Source organism: Oncorhynchus mykiss, chromosome 3, assembly GCF_057628025.1.
Source record: "Oncorhynchus mykiss isolate SJ-2025 chromosome 3, ASM5762802v1, whole genome shotgun sequence".
NCBI classification, from domain to species: Eukaryota; Metazoa; Chordata; class Actinopteri; order Salmoniformes; family Salmonidae; genus Oncorhynchus; species Oncorhynchus mykiss.
The window spans coordinates 38788632-38811644 of NC_143024.1; the positions used below are offsets into that span (position 1 = coordinate 38788632).

At 44.7% G+C, this 23013-nt stretch overlaps 1 protein-coding gene across 1 annotated transcript in view; it reads left to right on the forward strand.

Moving 5' to 3' along the window:
- The first annotated feature begins 12192 nt into the window (after nt 1-12192).
- The window catches only part of LOC110516825 (IgLON family member 5), a 159632-nt gene continuing 148811 nt past the window's right edge, over nt 12193-23013 (forward strand). Inside the window, exon 1 of the mRNA XM_021595161.3 lies at nt 12193-12838. Within this exon, the coding sequence (XP_021450836.2) occupies nt 12778-12838 (61 nt within the window). The 5' untranslated portion in view covers nt 12193-12777. The remainder of the gene's footprint in view (nt 12839-23013) is intronic.

Consider the following 23013-nt stretch of genomic DNA (forward strand, 5'->3'; position numbering starts at 1 on the left):
CTTTTCGTTCCCGTTCCTACTCGTCTGGCCGTTCTTCAGTGGGCTCACTCTGCCAAGTTAGCCGGCCACCCTGGCGTTCGGGGTACGCTTGCTTCCATTCGCCAGCGTTTTTGGTGGCCCACCCGGGAGCATGACACGCGTCGTTTCGTGGCTGCTTGTTCGGTCTGCGCGCAGACTAAGTCCGGTAACTCTCCTCCTGCCGGCCGTCTCAGGCCGCTTCCTATTCCCTCTCGACCGTGGTCTCACATCGCCTTAGATTTTGTCACCGGACTGCCTTCGTCAGCGGGGAAGACTGTTATTCTTACGGTTGTCGATAGGTTCTCTAAGGCGGCTCATTTCATTCCCCTTGCTAAGCTTCCTTCTGCTAAAGAGACGGCACAAATCATCATCGAGAATGTTTTCAGAATTCATGGCCTTCCGTCAGACGTCGTTTCGGACAGAGGTCCGCAATTCACGTCTCAATTTTGGAGGGAGTTTTGCCGTTTGATTGGGGCTTCCGTCAGTCTCTCTTCCGGCTTTCACCCCCAGTCTAACGGTCAAGCAGAACGGGCCAATCAGACTATTGGTCGCATCTTACGCAGTCTTTCTTTTCGCAACCCTGCGTCTTGGTCAGAACAGCTCCCCTGGGCAGAATACGCCCACAACTCGCTTCCTTCGTCTGCGACCGGGCTATCTCCTTTTCAGAGTAGCCTCGGGTACCAGCCTCCGCTGTTCTCATCTCAGTTCGCCGAGTCCAGCGTCCCCTCCGCTCAGGCTTTTGTCCAACGTTGCGAGCGCACCTGGAAGAGGGTCAGGTCTGCACTTTGCCGTTATAGGACGCAGACTGTGAGGGCTGCTAATAAGCGTAGAACTAAGAGTCCTAGATATTGTCGCGGTCAGAGAGTTTGGCTCTCCACTCAGAACCTTCCCCTTAAGACGGCTTCTCGCAAGTTGACCCCGCGGTTCATTGGTCCGTTCCGTATTTCTCGGGTCATTAATCCTGTCGCAGTTCGACTTCTTCTTCCGCGATACCTTCGTCGCGTCCACCCGGTCTTCCATGTCTCCTGCATCAAGCCCGTCCTTCGCGCCCCCGCTCGTCTTCCCCCCCCCCCCCCCCATCCTTGTCGAGGGCGCACCCATCTACAGGGTCCGTAGAATTTTGGACATGCGTCCTCGGGGCCGTGGTCACCAGTACCTCGTAGATTGGGAGGGGTACGGTCCTGAGGAGAGGAGTTGGGTTCCCTCTCGGGACGTGCTGGACCGTGCGCTGATCGAGGATTTCCTCCGTTGCCGCCAGGTTTCCTCCTCGAGTGCGCCAGGAGGCGCTCGGTGAGTGGGGGGGTACTGTCATGTACTGTCATGTTGTGTCTTGTCTCTGTCCTTTCCCTTCACCCTGTCTCCCTCTGCTGGTCGTTGTTAGGTTACCTTTTCTCCCCCTCTTTCCCCCAGCTGTGCCTTGTCTCCTCCTAACCACCTCGTCACCCCTTTTCCCACCTGTTCCCTTTTTCCCTCTGATTAGGTCCCTATATCTCTCTCTGTTTCTGCTCCTGTCTTTGTCGGATTCTTGTTTGTTGTGTTTCATGCCTGAACCAGACTGTCGTCATGTTTGCTGTAACCTTGTCTTGTCCTGTCGGAATCTGCCGGTCCGTCTGAGCCTACCTATGTTTGGTAATTAAAGAAGCTCTGTTTAAGTTAATTCGCTTTTGGGTCCTCATTCACGCACCGTAACAATTTCCCCATCAATCACAACACTAACACTTCATAACTTCTTCTTTGGGGGGGGGGGGGGAAGATGTTACTGTGCAGCTGTTGCCAAGCCTCACAAAGGGAGGACCATCAAAGAGTGAACCAGAGGAACAAAGAAACAATTGGGTTTGATGGTCTTTCACTATCAAATAAATTGAATTGATACTCACATTTTTTTCTTACCACAATGTTTGTTCATTTCACAAAGAAGCTGTTCTGAGGTTCATGATGAAACATGTAAAGGCATTTGAAGTTAGACATCATGGTTCCAGGAGGAAGGTAGCCAGTCTATGTAAACATTCTCACTGTAATCACTCTGTTCTGCAGTGAAAGCCGATAAATATCCCAGCTGGCTATCCTAAGTCAAAATAATGTGCCATTCGGACCCATTTGTTATTGCACTGTGAATGTCAAAGAATAGCACAGGCTCTACTTGGGGTAGGAGTGACTTATGAATCGTTCGGAGATAACAAACTGCCATACATTTGTAGTATGGAGACTGAGCCGGGGTAGATAGCGATTCATCTCGACCCCACAATAGCATATCGTCTCACAATACGTAGCAGTATAGCAGTGTAGCATATTTCAGAGTGCCAGACTGGTAACTCTATATCTTATGCATGACACCACCTTGTGCGATGCAATTTTCCGGGATGGAATAGTCTGTGCCCTGGTATGCCATGCACATCTAATCAACTCATTGTTCTCCAACTCTGGGGAGTGAACCCTGGAAGAGAGGAGTGCAAAAGAAGACCATTCTAAATGAGTTGCTGTGGAACAGACAGAGGGAGCAAGGGAGTGACTAAGAGAGAAAGCGAGAGAGAGAGAGAGAGAGAGAGAGAGAGAGAGAGAGAGAGAGAGAGAGAGAGAGAGAGAGAGAGAGAGAGAGAGAGAGAGAGAGAGAGAGAGAGAGAGATATGGAGGGAAGATAGCGTTGATGTGGAGAGGGATGGGGGGGACGGTGGGATCAACGGTAAGAGATGGCGGAATGAATTCCCAGACGAAATGAGAACGATTGATTTGGGAACGCAACAAAGGAAACAGGGATCAAATGAGGGAGAGAGAGACAGAAAGAGAGAGAGAGGAAAATAGTGTGAACAAGAACAACAGGGTGTCTGCATTAGATGGAGTAATTGGCAGACTGAGTGGGGGAAAAGGAGAGAGAGAGAGAGAGAGGAATAGAGAGAGAGAGAAAGACCTGCTAAAATGAGGATGACAACTGCCATCACATTCTATGCAGTGCATCAAAGGCACCATCAGGCTAAGTTTAAATGAGGACATCTCTTCTGCATGAAGGACATCTTTCCCCTAGACACCCACCCAGACTTCCGCTCTGTCTTCCTTCCTCATTCACTCTAAGATTATCCCTTTGATTATGCACACGACCCACATAACCTCCGTGGCATTTACAAGCGCCGCAATTAGAAACAAATGCATTTGTGAATTGACAGAAATAGGAATTACAGCAACAAATGGGAACATCCGTCTCTCTGTATGTTTCTCTCTGCGTCTCTCTTCCTCCCACGTTTTCTCTCGCTTTCAACCCAAGGCACAAACCAAGGTCGCTATCCTCATTAACTTACTGGCTTACTCCAGCTCACCTACAGCAATCCCCACCTTCAGCTGCTGCACTCATTACAGCCGAATCATCGGAGAGAGAGAGAGCGAGAGCGAGAGAGAGAGAGAGAGAGAGAGAGAGAGAGAGAGAGAGCGAGAGAGAGAGAGAGAGCGAGAGAGAGAGAGATGGAGGTTTTAACCAAGCCCTTCCCTGCGTAGCTATTAAATTTGTCTCTGACTATTGCCAATGTGCTATTGTGAGAATGCTTGTTGGGAGATCTCCAGAACGAAACAACAAATTGACAATATTAGGGTTTCAAGCTCTAGTTAATTTTTAAAAATGGTGCTATTGAATTGTGTTTGGTTGTCAACGCAAACAAAAATCTCCAACAATCAAAGTTCAAGAATAGCACTAAGTCAAAACTGTATATACACTTTAAATAAAGTTTGATTTGATTTAGTACTATTCTTTAACTTCGAGTTTTGGTTAAGATGGAGACGTGAATCCAACATATCATTTATTAATTTGTAGAAAAACTGGCAATAAAGCCTAAATAAGTCAGTGGTACCGATGGAACTACCCAAGCAGAAGATACACCTCCTTCACATGGTGATATCTGGTTGCCTTGGCAGCCAAACACATTTCAATATCATATTTGAAATACAATAAATAACCTATTAACTTGTCGACAAGTTAACAAATAATGTGTTGAATTCATATCGCCAACTCAACCAAAAATAACAGCTAATGAATCGGATTAAACCAGTGGCTGAGATGGAACTATCCAAGCAGTAGATACATTTATTTTAAATGTTGATATTTGGTTGCATTGTCAACCAAACACAGTTCAATATTACGTTGTAATACAGTAAATAGCCTAAAGTTAAGGCTCTTACAAACTGATGTAACATTCAACCTTCAAATGAGCAACATCCATGGCCACATTTTGAGGTTACTGTAACTATAAATGTCTTCTTCTGTAATCATATAAAGCGTGCATGTTCAAAACAGTATGCATAGTTTGTCACAGGTCCACGGAGATCTTCACAATAGCTATAATAATCTGTGAAGAATACTGATGCACCATGTACCTGACTGTAATCTCAACTGCAATCCAGGTCATTTGGTTGTGCTATTAGGTGAAGCACAGTGAAAACACACTCAGTTGTTGTATACGTACACATCATGTCTGACGTTGTTTTCCCAGTTGAACTTTACTGTGCTTTTAAATGGTTTGGCTGACAACTAAACAAAACATCCGAGAGGTTTTTTCCCCATTTTGGAATGTGATTTGATTGGGCGTTCGGCTTAACTTTTGGCTGTCCTTTTCGAGTGCGTGAATATAGGTTGTTTATCTCATTGATCAATGTCTCCACCAAATATTATCCAATTGTCCACGTCGAAATGGCGGAGTGTGCCCAGTGGGAAGTGGAGGAAAGTGAGCATGAAAGAAGAGGAAAGAGAAGGAAGCAGAGGAGATGTTAGGGAACGAGAGGCCGCGAAAGAAGAGGAGTGAGAGAGAAAGAGAGCAGGCAGACAGAAGGAAGGAAGGACAAAGAGAGGACAGAGTCAGAGAATCCATTAGGGAACCAGGGAGGAGCTGAGAGAGATGAGAGATGTGTGAGCAAGTTATAAGCCCGGGTGCTCAGTCCTTATAACTATAGCACTTGGCATGGTGTGATTTGATAGATATCTACTGCCCAACTCGTGTTATTCATCACTGCCATATTTCCACAGGCCTGGGGAGTGGCAATTCAGTGCAGAGGAGAAGTGTAAAGATTCCACTTTCAAGAACATTGACTAAATCCTAGCCTTAACTGATTTAACAGAGCTCTCGCTCTACAGCTTTCTGATGGCTGAGTCAGAGTTCAATAAGCTCTACAAGCACACCATTGATTAATGAGCGAGCTCGGTTTAAAGTGCAATGTCTATGGAAACCAAATAGTGGATCCTACTTTAGGAGAAAGTTATTTGATTTGAAATGAGCAGATATAGCTATGAATCTTTCCACAGGCAATGTCATTATTCGTATGCTTTCCAGACATGTATTCCTTTGGGAAAAATAGTTACTCAATTCTATTTTATTCTTAATATATGGAATGGACAGGGGTTTATACATGGAACAAGGCCTTTTCTATGTATGGTTCATGGTAGGGTTTTACAAGAGGAACATGTTTTCTGGGACAGCGCCAAGGACAGGAGTAGATGGATAGAGTGAGGCTCAGTGAGGCTTACGGGCCAGAGGGGACGTAGAGGATTAAAGGGCTACTCAAGAGACTCACCCAACCCATCCATGAGACTTACCCAACCCATCCATGAGACTCACCCAACCCATCCATGAGACTCACCCAACCCATCCATGAGACTCACCCAACCCATCCATGAGACTCACCCAACCCATCCATGAGACTCACCCAACCCATCCATGAGACTCACCCAGCCCATCCACGAGACTCACCCAACCCATCTATGAGACTCACCCAACCCATCCATGAGACTCACCCAACCCATCCATGAGACTCACCCAACCCATCCATAAGACTCACCCAACCCATCCACGAGACTCCCCCAACCGACCCATGAGACTTACCCAACCCATCCATGAGACTCACCCAACCCATCCACGAGACTCACCCAACCCATCCACGAGACTCACCCAACCCATCCATGAGACTCACCCAACCCATCCACGAGACTCACCCAACCCATCCATGAGACTCACCCAATGAAAATAAAGGGGGAAAAAGGAGTCAAACAAGAATGAAGTAGGAGCATGAGATAAAGAGATATCTGCTCATTTTGAGCTCTGTGGCTATGTTTTATGCACTTGTCCAGTATGGTGTAGGATGAAGTTGCCCCCAGACGCTGATCTTGGGTCAGTTTAGCATTAGGATTGGTGGAGGGGATCTGATCCTAGATCTGTATCTAGGAGATACTTCAGTATAGTTTATGGTTACGTATGTGTGGGTGGGGGACAATGAAACACATCATGGTCCGGGAGTTAAACATGCTTGATTTGGATGTTAAAAACTTGCGTGGGTGCAGATCTAAGAAACATTGGAGCAATGTATTTTAGTTTTATGTGAATGTTTTTCCGATTCCTACCATTGTAGCGTTTGGTTTGGAAAATAGAAAATGAAATATGGCTGAAACAAGCTAGCAAACAAAGTTAATAGGGAACTTCCTCTTCCTGCTTAGACCTACTCATGTAACATGGGATTCACCCGTCAGTGTGCTTGACAGGCTGCTGTCCACTGTCATGTGGGGCAGAACTTCTGAATTCCGACTGTCGCAGCACAATTCAAGGCTGCTAAATCTCTGCTTGCAATGTTAGTGGCCTGTGATTCTTGTAAAACAATGAGTGTAACCATAGTATCACATGTAGGGTTTACTAAAGAGCAAGACAGAGAGAGAGAGAGAGACTGATATGGCTCACAAGAGAGCGAGAGAGAGAAACAGAGAGATAGCGACAGAGAGAGAGAGAAAGAGGGAGAGCGAGAGAGAGAGACAGAGAGAGAGAGAGAGAGAGAGAGAGAGAGAGAGAGGCGGTAACTAGACATGATTAAACCCTATCATCTATTGCAGCTTGGTGCTTTGATCCGTCTTCAAGGCCGCATACTCCGGCTTTGCTCCACTCGCATTAAAAGGTGACTAGTCTCTCCCCACCATGTTTCATCATAGATTTACTATACATAATTTACAGTAGCCCCAGGGGAATCATGGGATTAAACACACACATTTCTGGATAAAAATAATCAGACAGAAGTCTTCAGACATATCACGAAATGAAGTACAAATGGGTATTAGGGTGGCCATTTTGGACACAAACGGGAAAGAAAACTCCTAAGACTCCTCCTTTTCGTTTTCTTTGCCTTCCCATCTTTATTTCCTGATCTCCTCCTCCTTCCTTATACCCTCTCTTTCTATTTCCTTTACTTCCTCCTTCCCTCCCTCCTCTATGCCTCCTTCAGTGGATCCTTTTTTCTCTGATTCGGATTCAGATTTTCAATTTCAAGGTGCTTTACAGGCATAACGTGTTGCCGGGGCAATCAGCAGAGAAACAATTGTACGCTTAAAGTGGTTGTAACGACATCAAATTGGGCCGTTGTAACAGCAGGCGTGGTATCAAGGGTGAAAATGAACAAGATTAATACGGCGAATAAATGTTTCCTCTACATGTTGAGTAGGCCTCTCCTCTGGCTGTGGGGTGTATGGGGAACCTCGGTGACACACAACCCTATTAGAGCCACAACAGGTGGGAATCTGTGGAATATTTCTAAAAAGTTCAAGTCCTTTCACGTTCAACCACATCTCTCTCAATCTCTCTCTCTATCCCAGTTTGTCTGTCCCCCTCCTCTTCACACTCAACAAGTGAGATAATCTCTTGCATGATTACCCCCCCTCTCTTTCTTTACTCTTTATCCTCTCTGGCCCTCCTTTTTTGTTCACAGAGCAATGCCAACGATCTCTCTCTCTCTTTCTTCCCCCCTTCCTCCTCTCTCTTTTCTTCCCTCCCACTCTCTGTGTCGGTCTCATCCATCCTCTCTCTTTCTCCCTATCTGTCTCTCTGCTCCTCCCTCTCTATTCTCTGTCTCACTCTAGCCCTCTAGGGACATCTGGTTTCAGGGGGCAATCTCAACGGGGACCCAAGGATTTTTCTCACTCTCTCCCTACCTCTTTCTCTCCCTCATCCCTCTCTCTATCCCCCGCTCCCTCCCTTTCACCGTAGGGCTCTGAGGGACAGTGCATTCCAAGCATTTGTTGGTCCCCTATGCCATGACAATTAATGCGGGGGGTGGGGGGGGGGGGTTAAGGGGGAGAGAGAGAGGGAAAGAGAGCCCGCATTTCAATACATTACCATACTAAACAGGCTGGCGGCGGGGCGTCTTATACCCAGGCCCTGGCATAGACACAGACACAGAGAGAGAGAGAGAGAGAGAGAGAGAGAGAGAGAGAGAGAGAGAGAGAGAGAGAGAGAGACTGTTAGCGCCATACACAGCAGACACTTGAAGGAAAACTTCCCTGGTGAGTCTCATTCTAACCTCATCAGATGGGGTGTTTGGATATGGGCTGAGTCCCAAATGGCACCCTAATGCCTATATAGTGCACTATAGTGAACTACTTTTGACCAGGGCCCACAGGGCTCTCTATGAGCAATAGGGTGCCATTTGGGACTCAGATAAGCTGCAGCACTGAATTCTGATCAACCTGGGTTTGACTCAACGTGCCAAAATGCGTGGATAAATTACATTACTGCATATGCCTTTATAATCGGTTAATTGGCAGTGAAATTATCGTCACTTAGGCTTTCAATTGTTCAATGTTATTAACTTTTGCTCACACACGCATACACAAACACACACACACACACACACACACACATGCACACGCACACACACACACACACACAAACACACACACACACACACACACACACTACACATTTCTGGCAAAATGCAGAATGCAGAAGCCAAGTGCTAACTGGGGAGTGGGATTCCCAACGTATAACAAACTTTTGGTGATATATAATTAAACATTCTTCAGCTCCATTGCCATCCTAAAAAAACAGAATGACAACTCCAGGGAGCTTTGGAAGAATTAGGGTAATAGGCTTTGTCAAATTGAGTCAAAATGCAAATTTTTTGTCAACATCTTCTCAGGTGTGTCTTTTATAAAAACTAAAACAATGGAATACAAACAAACAGCAACTTTTGACAGGTTTATAAATAAATGCAGAGCCTGTGTACAGCAGCCTGGTTGAATTACTGATTACTATCATGAATTCCATTAACGGGGTATTGACACTGCATATCTCTCTATCAAATCTGTTCCATATAAAGTCAATGTCTTTCTATGCTAATGAAGAACCAGCTTTGTATCCTGCGGCATTTCAATGCAAATGTCTAGAAGTGTAGCTATGTGGGCAAACTTTTGAGAAAATATCATAATGTCGGTCTACATTGCGTTACATAAACAGATGAATATGGAATGTGAATGTGAGCCCACAGTGTGTTATACTCAAATGCTGGCAAATATGAATATGGTAATAACACCACGCAAAAGCGAGAACAAGTTGTGTACTAATGTATAGCCTAACTCCCTTAAAAGTACTGTGTAAGGTGTTTTGGAGCAGGCTATGGACTCATGGGTCATTATTAGAGTAGGTAACAGCGTTCCAGGGTAGGGTATGTAACTTTCTAAATGTAATTCATTACAGTTACTAGATACCTGTCCAAAATTGTAATCAGTAACATAACTTGTGCGTGAACCAAAATCAGTAATGTAAATCAGTTATTTTTACTTTCGCCTTAAGAGGCATTCGAAGAGAAAAAATCATATTATCAATTGAATGACATCTAATGCAGGATAAATGGCTGGCTTTAAATGGATGTTGCATTTTACTTTATGGGTTATGTAGGCTTCTTCTAACCCATTGCTTTCTACTTCAATACAGATGGTAATACGATTAGGATCTATCTTTACATTAAAAACCCTAAATCTGTCAGATTTCCAGTCATTCCAAATGATTTAATACCCCTTAATCGTCAAGAACAGGACTTGGAATTATGGAAATAGAGATTAGCCAAATTGTTTTACCTGAGCATAACCCAGAAACGAAGGACTTATTAGCCTGCTCTTTTGTTTATGATATTGTTGTTTTGGAGGACTGATTGGGCTCATTGATTCGAGTTCAAAAATACATTCTGCTCTTATGGAATGGCGTGCTTTGAGCACTACTGAAAAGTGCTATTCGCATGTGAAAAATGAATACCATATGTTGCATTTGCTATAGACCTATTGTTTACCTGTTTTTATCAGCACGAATTAGATTGAGCAATAAAAGCCCCACTTCTGGTCTTCTTTAATGAAACTCGTTTTTGACTGTATTTTTAGCACAATACCAAGGAGGAGTTCAGAACGGAGGAACTCTCTCAAACTTTTATTCCAACCCACAGGCCTGTTCAACGTCTAGTTTTCATTTACATTTAGTTGAGTTGTCAACTCTAGCGCGATGTCAACGTTAAATCAACAGAACATGTCACCCTTTCATTGGATTTAGGTGAAAAGTTGGGTGAAAGAAATGGGAAATTCCCTTACGTTGATGACTTTTTGCAAATACAATCAGTTTCCCACGTTGTTTCAACGTCCTCATATTGATTTCTGTTGCTGAAATTACGTAGAAACTACTTTGATTCAACCAGTTATTGCCCAGTGGGATAGGCTCAGTGGGATCCGCACTACCCAGCTGCTGCAAGATCACATTTTTCACTGTCTGTCCACTGGTCGCAAAAAAAAAGATTGATGGGCTGCTTAAACTTATTCAAAACAAACATTATTGGGTTAAAATACACATATAGGTTAAATCTGTGAACAGCCATCCACAATAACCACAAGGCGCAAACAGCTAAATGAGAAAGCAGCAGTGTGATTCACATAATTGCGCTACGTAGATATTAATAATAAGTTATATCCGTATCGCCCGTAGGCTATACACCACTGCTGTCGTCCTTACCTCCAAGCGTTTATTCAAGTTGGAAGTATAATCTTTGAAGACAGACAACAGTCGCACCATTGGAAGACAGACGCATTTGCTGTGTCATCATAGTGGTCTCTGACTTGTGGTCAGACTCCCTCAGGCGGAACAAACTTAAACTTGCGCCTTTTTTCAATGCTGATTTGAATGTAATTGAGAAAAAAGGAAAGTGTCATACATTTTTCCCCCGCATACATATTTTCTGAATTTAAAAGTAATCATCTAGTTTTTCAAATGTATCTGTAATCTGATGACAATAAGTTTGCTGGTAACATAATGGCTTACAGTTAAAATGTTTTGTAATCAGTTACATGTAACCGATTACACTCCCCAACGCTGCAGAGTTCCTAGGAGAGTCCCCACCCCCCCCCCCCCCGAACTTCCTGGTTAGGCTTACTCTCATTGTAAGAGATTCCCCAGTAGGGAAACGCCGCTGTTCACTGCCCAGGTGCTTAATTTTCGAAATCCGATTCTGTCGCTGTCCACTTCAAGGGTGCTGAATTTCCAAATTCCAATTATGCCGCTGTGCACTTCAATGGTGCTGAATCTGAATCTCCGTTATTACAGCTTGTTGGGTGACTGTGACTCATTTAATTTGACTTTCAATGGGATATATGATGTGTATGGAATATCAGGTGTTGCATGCTTCAACACTGCAGAGCAGGTAGCCTGTCATCACGTTGCTGTACTCATATGCTACTATCGTGTTAATCCCAGTCATCTCACACACATATGGTGTGTAGTCATGTGCATAAACTCTACTTAATGCAGTTTTTTTTCTAGACGAGTAGGCCTAGTGATATTCCAAAACGCTCATGTGGACTCAATTGCATGGTCTTCCAAAATGTGCAGTTACAGTGATAAAAATGGTTTGCTTTTCCATAATACGAGTTCACTGGTCTATTCAGTTTTCACTGTAGGATGTCTCCTATTTTAAGGTATTGGAACTCCATCCAATCTCTGGTCATGTGGGCAACCCCTGGGCACAAGCCCAACAAAACAACCCGAATAGAACATTCACCCTTATTCACCCTTTATCCAATAGCCTATAATTCAGATACTCACCACGCACTTATTCCTCGTAGCTCCACCTATCGCGCTCTCACTCTACCTCGGTCCCTGTACTACGGTTATTATGTCTGTCCCCCTGTGGACCACTGTTTCTCCGAGTACTGCAGCAACACTAAGCTTGCTATAAATCACATTGCATTATCACCGCGCCGTTTTCGCCGCGCGCGTTTACCCGCCTACCATGCACCTCGGATTGGCCAGCACGCCTCCTTTCCCACCCTCTCCGAAAGTGGCTGCAGTGCAATTGTTGCTCCCGCCCCTTCTTTGGTGGCGATGATTGGAAGAAAGGAGTCCTCATTGAACTGTCAATCATGCCTTTTCTTGTGCGCTTCGCATTTATTGTTTCTCGGAGCGAAGCATTGAGTGCGGGGCGACAAGACGCGTTGCATACCAACAGAGATCGAGGAGAGTAGGCTAATTACGGGACGAATTGTCTACTACAGAACGCATATATTGTATCCATTAGTTTGCAATGTTCTGTCGAATATTTGGCAGAAAGCAGTTGAGTATTTACCTTCGTGTTCAGGTGCGCATTTGAGCACATTTTCTCTCCAAACCATTGAAAACAACATTAATTCAGTGTCTGGAATATTTGCGGATATTTTGCACCAGGATTTTGTGTCATTTGGTATTCCCTCTACGTCTACGAAAACATCAACAACCCCTCTTTGGTTAAGGGGTGGGGGGGGGGTCATCAACGAGAAAAGTCAAGGGAATAGACTCATGTTTTTGTTCAGTCACATGTAAAAGCAGTCGGTTATTGCTGTTGGACATAAATAACACACACGAGGTAAATCGTTTCACATTTTACCTGTAAAGGCTCCATAGAAGAGGACTACAACGGTATTCTACTACGAAAATAGTAAAATATCTATCGAAACATCAAAACATGAGCTGCCCAGTCTTACGAAACGTGTTCGCTGGTTTGCTCCTCGCACTGCTGTCGAGCGGTAAGTTCTAGCACGCTACTTTGATTTGATGTTGCCGCTGGATTGGATCCATACATGCATCTTCCCCTTCATTCCCACTGGTACGGTGCTGTAGGTGAATACTAATGCCGAGGCTTCGTGATGGGGGTCTACCTGCTTATGAATCATGCGTGTGTGTGTGTGTGCTACAGTGCACACTCGGTTTTCATTTGCTCACAGTTTGGAGAGAAAGAGCGAGAGCGAGAGAGAGAGAGATAGGGAGCGCGCGAGGGAGACAGAGGTGTGAGTGGATGAAACAGTGAGAGTGCGTTAGCATGTGGTAGGTATAGGCTACAGCCTTTGCGCAGCGCACGGCTCAATCTTCAGCTTGCTTGTAGCCTACGAGTGGTGCATGTTAACATATTTCACTTCAGAATTCGAGACACCCCATTCCCATCCTCTCTGGTCTATCAGAAGGCGGGCGCATTCCAATACGTGACATGATTGATCTGGTGGTAACCCGCGCACATGACGTTCGTAGTATGGCGCTAAACTGCTACATAATTTCCGATGCAGTACAAGCAGTTGAGAAGAGTGTAGCAAAAAAAAATATCATTTTCTGCAAGGTTGAGGGATAATAATAGACAGCGAAATAGATCTTGGGGCATCCCAACACGTATAGGGCACTCTGTACAGTGTAGCCTAGTAACCTTCACTACTTCCGCCACCGCCGTGGCTAGTTATTTATCCACCACATTGTCTGTTGCGTTTAACGTTTTCTCACCGGGCAAAGATAATTGCAAGATAATTAAGGTGATCGCCTGTACATCCGGATGACTCATAGGGATTTAAGTATGCTTCGTTATTAATTCCACAAAGGACGTAGGCGCGTCAGAAATTGGACAATGGTTTATTCTGTATGTTGTGCAATGTGCACCGCAGAGGAAGGGAAACTTGGGCATCACAAAAGTGCCATGTCACATGGAGCGCCTGAAGATCAATAGCATTGCAATATAAGTTACAGCCCTAATGCTTTTTCATTTCCTACCGTGACCGATATTATAACCATCTTGCAGATTTGTTTTATCTCAATCCATGTACTGTTGATGTTGTTGTAGATTCTCTTATGCCCCCCGCGCTCCTTCCAACATCTGGTGCGCCCCTTGCGCACGTGCATGACGCAAACCACATATTAAACCACATTAAACCACACATCACACATGCGTGCCTCGATAACTCTCCCTCATTACCTTTGGGAAATCATGAATTAAATAAATAACCTGGCCTTAATAACAATAATTGATGTGTCAGTGTAATAAGATGCTAGGTTAACTGCTCACAGATGCAGGCAGGCCAGTGTAGATTCCTACTCCCATGTTCCTTTCCCGGCAGGAGTAGTTGAGTACCCAGCTGGTTATGGTGGGATTCGAGTAGGGCCTAGGCTACACCAGGAATGGGGCAGATGGACAGCCCTGCAGGACACAAACACCAAACAGAACAGCATGAAACCATCTGATTATAGCGCCTTATTGGGTTAACAGTACCAATTCACAGCCTGCTTTTAAGATTCTAAGGACAGATGAGCTTTTTTGAACAGATTGAACTGAAGTGGCATTTTACAAACCTACCATGTCCACATGTTTGAGCACTAAACTGTACCGTTGATGAATGGAGCCTAGAGAGGCCATATTCTTGCTTTAAGTGTGTAGCACATCAAGAGCTACGGTTTGCAGTTGACTGAGAATACTGTATATCAGCGTCATCTTTGTTCTGTGTGGTACACTGACACTATAGTATGAAGTTGACTGAGCGTATATCATTGCCATCTTTAGAAAATGATGTAGCCAGTTTCCCGGCTGCTGCTACCGCCACACACCCACTCATGTGGAGGCATGCATGAATGATGAGGGAGGAAGGATGGAACACAGCCATTCAAAGCCTGGTCAGCTCCCTGTTAAATCATGCAAGGTGCCCCGAAGACGTGAGCGTGTGTAGTGCTCATTGGAGTGTGTCAGATGGAGTTCCCACTCCCAAATTGACCCTTAGTCCCTATAGTGGTTACAACCTATGCGCTTGTGTAGATCTGCGAGGATTGAATGGGTATAAGCAAAGTATGGAAACGTACTCCTATAGCTTGTCAGGGAACTAGGAAGGGTCCATATTGCTTAGACCTATACAGTCCTCTCGGATCTACACAAATGCACAGGGTATAAGGGGTAGGGGGGCGATTTTTGGATTGGGCATATCATTCTCATCTCCGTTGCTATTTGAGTCATTTATAAATCAAGTTTGCACTGCTTGATTGAAGCTACATCCATTTAGTCATTGATCAGTACTCCTGTTAGGCTGCTATGGTCATTAGCTACTATGAAGTGTCAATCCTCAAAGTTGCTTTCTGCTGACCTGTGCAGTGACGTTCAAAGTTGCAGCTGTTGCATCTCTAAGCACAATGCCTAGTGAGCATTCTGAGGAGCACCTATGTGCTATGGACCTTTCGGCGTAATGGCTTTGGCTGTATTGTACTGAGAGATGCTAAGTCATTAGTTTCCATCCTGAGACAGAGTGATAAACCAAGGTCGCATTCATTATGGCACACGGTAGCAAAACGTCATGCAGTGGAACATGAAAACAAATGCTTCTTATTGGACAAGTTCAGGTAGTTCCTCTCTGTTTCAGTCTGTTTTCTATCCATTTGGTGCCTAGTGAATTCTATGCGGTCAATGCCCCCATAGCAAAACGTTTTACAATGGAACACCATTTTTTTAAAATCATTGGACAAGCTCAGGGCGTCTCTCCCTGTTTCAGTCAATTTTCTAATGTTTGGTGCCTAATTAATAGGACCCGGTTCTCCTAAACCTTTCTCGTCTACGTCTGAGATGGCACGCTCGGAGACTGTGCGTCCCACTTATTTTCTCAATGAAAGCTAACTAAGCCTGAGAATAGAACTCCACGCCCCCACACCAAATTAAACCATTTAGACTCCACAAAGAGGATCGCTGTGGTGACACACCTGCGGTAAGTACCTTATTATGAGGTTCATGTTAGCATGTACTTTACTGGTAATGATAAATATGCTGCGGTGCTGCTGAAGATGATATTTCATGGTCTAGGAATAGGAGATGCTAATTTACGACCTCATGATGTAAGTACGCCAGTACCACAAGCTAGTATCTGCACAAAGACATAGCACCTGCTTCTATACAGATTCCCATTCTAACACATGCTCTTACACAGTAAAACATTCTGAGAGAAATGACCTTAAGTCAAGGTCACATATCAGCATAACCTGGCATTTGACCTTTGGTCTTTACCTTGGTAGCAGACCAAGTGCAATCAAAAGTCCTTTAATCCATTTGGTGCACGACATAAACCTCTCTCTACTTTTCCACATTGCAATTTTGGATCCCTCTCAGACACGTCATCCTTAACCTTTGAAAATACTCTCCTGTACATCACTGAAGCCATTTCCAGTCATTTTCAACAACCCAACAGATGCTTCTAGCTACAAACTAATCCAAACTAGCATCCAGAGGACAAAAGGTTGCCATAATGAATGAAAGGGTACAGTTGCGGGAAGTGTTTACGGGGCGTTTCGGGCTCGGGGAAAAACAGGCGGGTCGCTGCGTCGCCCGTGATCCCTCTCGCTACAGCGACATATGGGGGGGGGGGGGGGACAAGTGGGGTCAAGGCGCGTGGCACATCGTGGCACATGTTGATGGCATGGCCCCCCTGTTTGTGCTCGGTCAAATTACCGGCTTTGGCTGGGAGATGAAGAGCTGCAGACGCGTCTGTGTGCCAGCACCAACAGATGCCTCGAGCTCCTAATCTGGAGGGGCCTCTCTTCCCCTCTTTCCTGCATCCCTCCTCCCTCCTCCTCCCCCGCCTCCCCCACGTTTGAAAGCCACCATTTCTGTGCCGTCGTTGTTCTCCAAGTCTGGCTTGCATATGCTCCTCTTTTTTGGAGCCTGTATTTTTTTGGCCTTTTCTCGGTTCTTCTTCATCTGTTGCCAGACACCATTGGATGTGAAACTGAGAAGCCCGGGGTTTGAGTCTCATGGAGTTGCTCTTTTGGAGAGGAAAATAGAGACGCTGGATGCTGAGGGAAGTATATATAGCAGTGACCTGACAGAAAACAAGTGGGCTGTGTGATATTTCACATTTTCAATTCGATTTTTACAAGGCCCTTTTTACAGTTGTATGGGGGAATGTGAGACTGTATACTGGGGTTTGTGCTATGGATGATGTGCTTCCACCATATCGCTCATGCTGGATGGAGAATTGATAGATAGCCTTGTGTGGTTTGAACTAAATCGGGAAGTGTTGCTATGGAGAGGGGCACCATGGAGAGAATGGCCCCAAGCGTTTCTGTGGAATCTTCCACTATTCCACCCCTGCTTTTTACTGACCTTATCTTGGCTTAAACATGACTGGCATTAGGGGCTATTCCATCCAAATCTACGTCCAAATATGTTTCTGTGGGTTTCTTGGATTGTTTTCAACAGAGATGCTGGCCTCTGGGATGGTGCTGTAATGTTAGTGGCTTTCAGGCTGGAACAGTGACATGAGGTCATGGGGTCAAACTCTAGATGGGCACTCTGAGTGTGGAGAGGAGAGAGAGGGGGGAGAGGGGCGATGGTTGATGGCCAGTGCTCTGTCACCTCAATGCCCTTGAGATTTCCTGTGTCGAGTTTTGATAAACACTTCACTGGTCTCCCATATTGGTTCTAGTGAGGCAATTATACATAAGTGTCAGTTCCATAAATAATGATTACAGCCAGGCTTGTTTGTAATTATAATCACAGTTACTACATATGGAGTTCAATGTAATGGACATGAACCAGGATCACGTTCAATGTGGGACAGTTTTTTTTTACTGTGTTAAATTATAGTAATACACTGTAAAACTTCTCTTCTCTCTCACCCCGCCTCCTTGTCCTATTCCCAGCTCAACCCCGGCGGCCAGCGCTGCCCTGTGCATGAATATGTGCATGAGCAATGGGCCCTCAACATAATAGTAATGAAAAAAGGCCTATGTTTTATTTAAAGCAGGAAGAGAAACATAATTCAAGTGGCAGCAGAATGTATGTAGAGGTAGAGAGAAGTGGGAGGCCCATATACTGTATACCATATACCCCCCCCCCCCACCCCCCACACACACACAGCCTTTATAGGGCCCCCCACAAGATGAATTTAAACAATTCCCCCAGTGAAGGTGCGAACAGTAAATCAATGAAGCCCATCGGAGCCAGGAGCACCCAGCCTTAAGGGGTAGAGAGGAACATCTATATATTCATACATCTTTGTGCACATAAATAACTTTCATTGATCTCTTATCAATACAGGCATATAGGGAAAATCTTATATGTCTCTGGCACAGGCTAAATCCTGGCTCTGATGCTTTAGCCTGGGCATGTAGATTGAGCTATCTGGAAAGAAGGAGAGAGAGAGAGAGACAGAGAGAGACAGAGAGACAGAGAGAGGGAGAGATTTTACCCCCCTCTGTCTCTTGTCTTTTTGTGTGAGGGCGTTAGCATCGTTGGAAACACAGTTCAGATTAGAGCAGCCGCTGCTTCTTTCTCCTGTGGGAGCTGTGAGGGACCCGGGTCCTGCTTCTCTCCCTGTCCTCATTACCAGAGACAAGAAGCTTCGCTGGCAAATCAATGGAAGAGGCTTAGGAAACTAATGCAGCCTGGTCCATGCCTGATGGGACTGTGGGTGTGTGTGTTTGTGTAGGGGGGGGTGTTTATGTGTTTGTGTGTGTGTGTGCATGCATGCAAGCGTGGGTGCATCTTTTTGTCTGTGTATGTCTGTGTGTGTGTGTGTGTGTGTGTGTGTGTGTGTGTGTGTGTGTGCGCGTGTGTGTTTGCAGACGTGTGATTGTCTTGTGTTTGGCTATGTGAAGGAGTGTGTTAATTTGTACAACAACACAGGGGAGACAAACATTAGTTTCCACCCTGCTGCTCTATTGTGGTCTGTTAGAGTACTCTCCATGCACCCGGTTAACCACGGTAATATTTACCACTGGGATATGATACTGCAGAAGCCCTAGAATTACTTTGAGATAACATTATATTTATCATCTGAATCCAATTTAGTAAAATACTAATAGGGGTATGATGCTTCCCACCTTGCAGATTTGTTTTGTTATTTAATAAAAAATAAAAACAATTAAGAAAGGGTTATTTGACCAGCTACCGGGTTAAGATGCCCCCATGGGGTCTCACAGAAGTGTCCCTATTTTGCACGTACAGTAAATTCTCTTTCTTCTTTTTTACCTTCTCCTGACACTCCATTATGTACAGTTAAACTAAATTCATATTCATTTGAATAAGGCAAGATTGTAAATCCCAGCAGTCTCTAAAATGAAATTCAAGAGCAAATGGTTTTCAATAGTTTGTAATATTTATACATTTTTGGGAATATAACAGATTAAATATTGATTAAACACACGCACACGCGCACACGCGCACACACACACACACACACACACACACAGCTCGAACCAGACTGGTTGCTTGTGGATGGATAATTCTGGGTGCCCCTTCATAAAACCGTAAAACCAGTCTATGCCTGACAACCGCCTTTCTTTATTGAACGTGTTTTGGATCCCCATCCACTCGGGTCAAAGGCAAGTTTTTGGACATCCCATGATGTAAGTCTGAAAAGGGCTCAGTGAAGACTGGTAACCCACTCAAAAGGCTGAGGCCTGGGGTTTTGACTTGCTTGTCTCAGTGGCACTTCAGGGTTTGGGTGGCATAATAAAAGCACAGGACTCTGCCCTGACCATTTCCAATAGAATTCAGGGCACAATGAAGCACCTCTTTGTCAGATAAATTCTTGTAAACTCTCATCTGAAAAGAAAAAAATGAAAGGAACAGAAGATGGGCATGTGGGGGGGTCCCCTAAATATATACATTTTTTATATTTCCTGCAATTCTACACAGTTTCACATTACTTATCATGCCTCTCTTGCGTAGTATTTTTAGGGGTATTTTGAAAAACACAGTATAAGTGAAAGGATAAGTGGAAGGTCCTCTAACCCCCCCCCCCCCCCCCAAAAAAAACTATTTGTTTTTTGGAGGGGAATATATATATATATATTTTTTTTTTTTAAACAGTTAACTTCCTGTATTTCAACAAAAATGTTCATGAGTCAGAGAGAAGATTTAGCAGTTTTAAAATTATATTCTACACATTTTGTCATGAGTCGGAGAGAAAATTCTCTCGCAAATTTCTTGCAATTCTCCATATTTTGCCATGGGGTACAAATAAAAATGTGCTGTTTTATAGCTCATCTCATGCTATTCTTTACAATTTGCCATGAGGATGAGAGAAAATTTGGCTGTTTTAAAGATAATTTCCTGCTACTCTACATGTTCCCATGAGGCTGAGAGAAAATGTTGCACTTTTAAACTGTTCAGTGAAAATCTCACTTTTAAAAGTTAATATTATGTTAACTCATGCACAAATAATGTTGTTGACTCGTCTACTTGTATTTTGTGGACAAAGCCAAAGCATACATTGGAGAGAAAAAAAACATGAATCACCAAAGGCACACTCCATTGCTGTTTGAAAATTGAGAAAGAGGAGGAGTTGGACCGTTTTCGTACCCAAAGTCAACCGTAATTACCTGCAATTTTACACATGTTGCCATTGCTTATGACATATTCATATGCTATCTGTGGGGCTGTTCTGAATTTTGGCGGGGGACACATGTCCTTATATCTCCTGTGGCAATTTTGTCTATGCAATGTTTCCAGAGGAGGGAAACTACTGTAGCTGTCCTCCGGCTACACCATAGTGCTACCCTAGAGGGTGTTGTTGAGGCTACTGTAGACTTTCATTGCACACCAGTGTGTCCTAATCAGTTCATTGGTGAGATGTGAATATATTTAGTACAGTTTTACAAAAAAATATACATTTTTTAATGTTTCACCATTTTTATTTTTATGACATTTACTTAGTAGGATGGTCCTCCCCTTTCCTCCTCTGAGGAGCCTCCACTGTTCCACTCTAACAACATCTTAACCTGCTTTCAGAAATACTATCTGTTATTAAAGCACTCAGCTTGTCAGAAGCTGTTTTCATGCTACGGCATAGTCTTATCCCTCGCACATCCTTACATCTCTTGTGTTGTTGACAGTGCAACTACAGGCTGCAACTAATGCTAAAATATCCTGCCGTAACAAATACTGTCTGTCAAGTGCTCAACTTGTCAGAAGTTGTTTTTATAGCCCACACACATCCCACTGCAACCCTAGTGTTGTTTACAACTATGGTCCGGGATGCAACGAATGCTAAATCACGGTGTTATGTTGTGGTTTTTAGTCCCTCCACTGCCTCTCCTGGTCTATCGGGGCTGGAGGTTTCTGGGTCGGAGGAGGGGAGGAGAGGAGGGAAGGAGAGGAGGGAAGGTAGGTGGGAGAGAGGAATGGATGCCGAACGGGAGGGAGGGAAATAAATAAAGCAGAGAAAAACAGATCGATGAAAATTTCAGCAGCTCGTACACTCCTCCTCGAGCCAAAAGATGGAGAATGAGAGGGGCGGAGAGAGGGAGACAGAGGGAGAGAGGTAATGGGGAAAATGTGTGGGAGAGAGGGAACCAGATAGAGGGAGTGGGAGAGAGGGAACCAGATAGAGGGAGTGGGAGAGAGAGAGAGTGCCAGATGTACATAGACAGAGAGAGAGCAAGAGACGGGGAGTCAGCCGTTGAGAATGAGAGACACATGTTGCTGAGATGTCATCAACTGATACGTTCCATTCATTGCCCTCCTGCTGCTCATTTCATAGTGATTAAAGACACAGGCCGAGCATTATACACTATGTATACAAAAGTATGTGGACACGCCTTCAAATGAGTGGATTCGGCTATTTGAGCCACACACATTGCTGACGCACGTAAAATCGAGCACACGGCCATATAATCTCCATAGACAACATTGGCAGTAGAATGGCCTTACTGAAGAGCTCAGGGACTTTCAATGTGGCACCGTCATAGGGTTAGGGTTTCCAACAAGTCAGTTCGTCAAATGTCTCGCCTGCTAGAGCTGCTCTGGTCAACTGTAAGTGCTGTTATTTATTGTGAAGTGAACTGTCTCGGAGCAACAATGGCTTAGCCGCGAAGTGGTAGACCACACAAACTCAGAGAACGGGACCTCCGAGTGATGAAGCATGTATGGTGTCCTCGGTCGCAACACCCACTACTGAGCTCCAAACTGTTTCTGGAAGCAATGTCAGCACAATAACTGTTCGTCAGGAGCTTCATGAAGTGGGTTTCCATGGCCGAGCAGCCGCACACAAGCCTAAGATCGCCATGTGAAATGCCAAGTGTCGGCTGGAGTGGTGTAAAGCATGCTGCCATTGGACACTGGAGTATTGAATCACGCTTCACCTTCTGGCAATCCGACGGACAAATCTGTGTATGGCGGATACCAGGAGAACACTAACTGCCCCAATACATAGTGCCAACTGTAAAGTTTGGTGAAGGAGGAATAATGGTCTGGGGATGTTTTTCATGGTTTGAAATGTCCCTTCCAGTGAAGGGAAATCTTAACGCTACAGCATACAATGACATTCTAGATGATTCTGTGCTTCCAACTTTGTGGCAACAGTTTGGGGAAGGCCCTTTCCTGTTTCAGCATGACAATGGCCACGTGCACAAAGCAAGGTCCATACAGAAATGGTTTGTCAAGATTGGTGTGGAATAACTTGACTGGCCTGCACAGAGCCCTGACCTCAATCCCATCGCACACCTTTGGGATGTATTGGAACGCCGACTGCGTGCCAGGCCTAAATGCCCAACATCAGTGCCCGACCTCACTAATGCTCTTGTGGCTGAATGGAAGCAAGTCCCCGCAGCAATGTTCCAACATCTAGTGGAAAGCATTCCCAGAAGATTGGAGGCTGTTATAGCACCAAATGGTTGACCAACTCCATGTTAATGCCCATGCTTTTGGAATGAGATATTATACTATGTACTGTTTAATTCAAAGGGAGTGAGTGGGAGGTAGGGGGAAGGAGCGAGAGAGATAGAGGGTATATGAAAGTGGACAGGCCGGAGAGAATAAGAGTCATGAAAATATGATTGAAGAAGGGTGCATAGAGAGAGCGAACGGGGGAAAGAGAGACAGATGGCAAGTGTGAGGAAAGGGGGAGGAGGAGGAGAAGGCTGGATGCAAAAAGCCGCAACAGACAGTGATCGAGATGGATTGATTTGC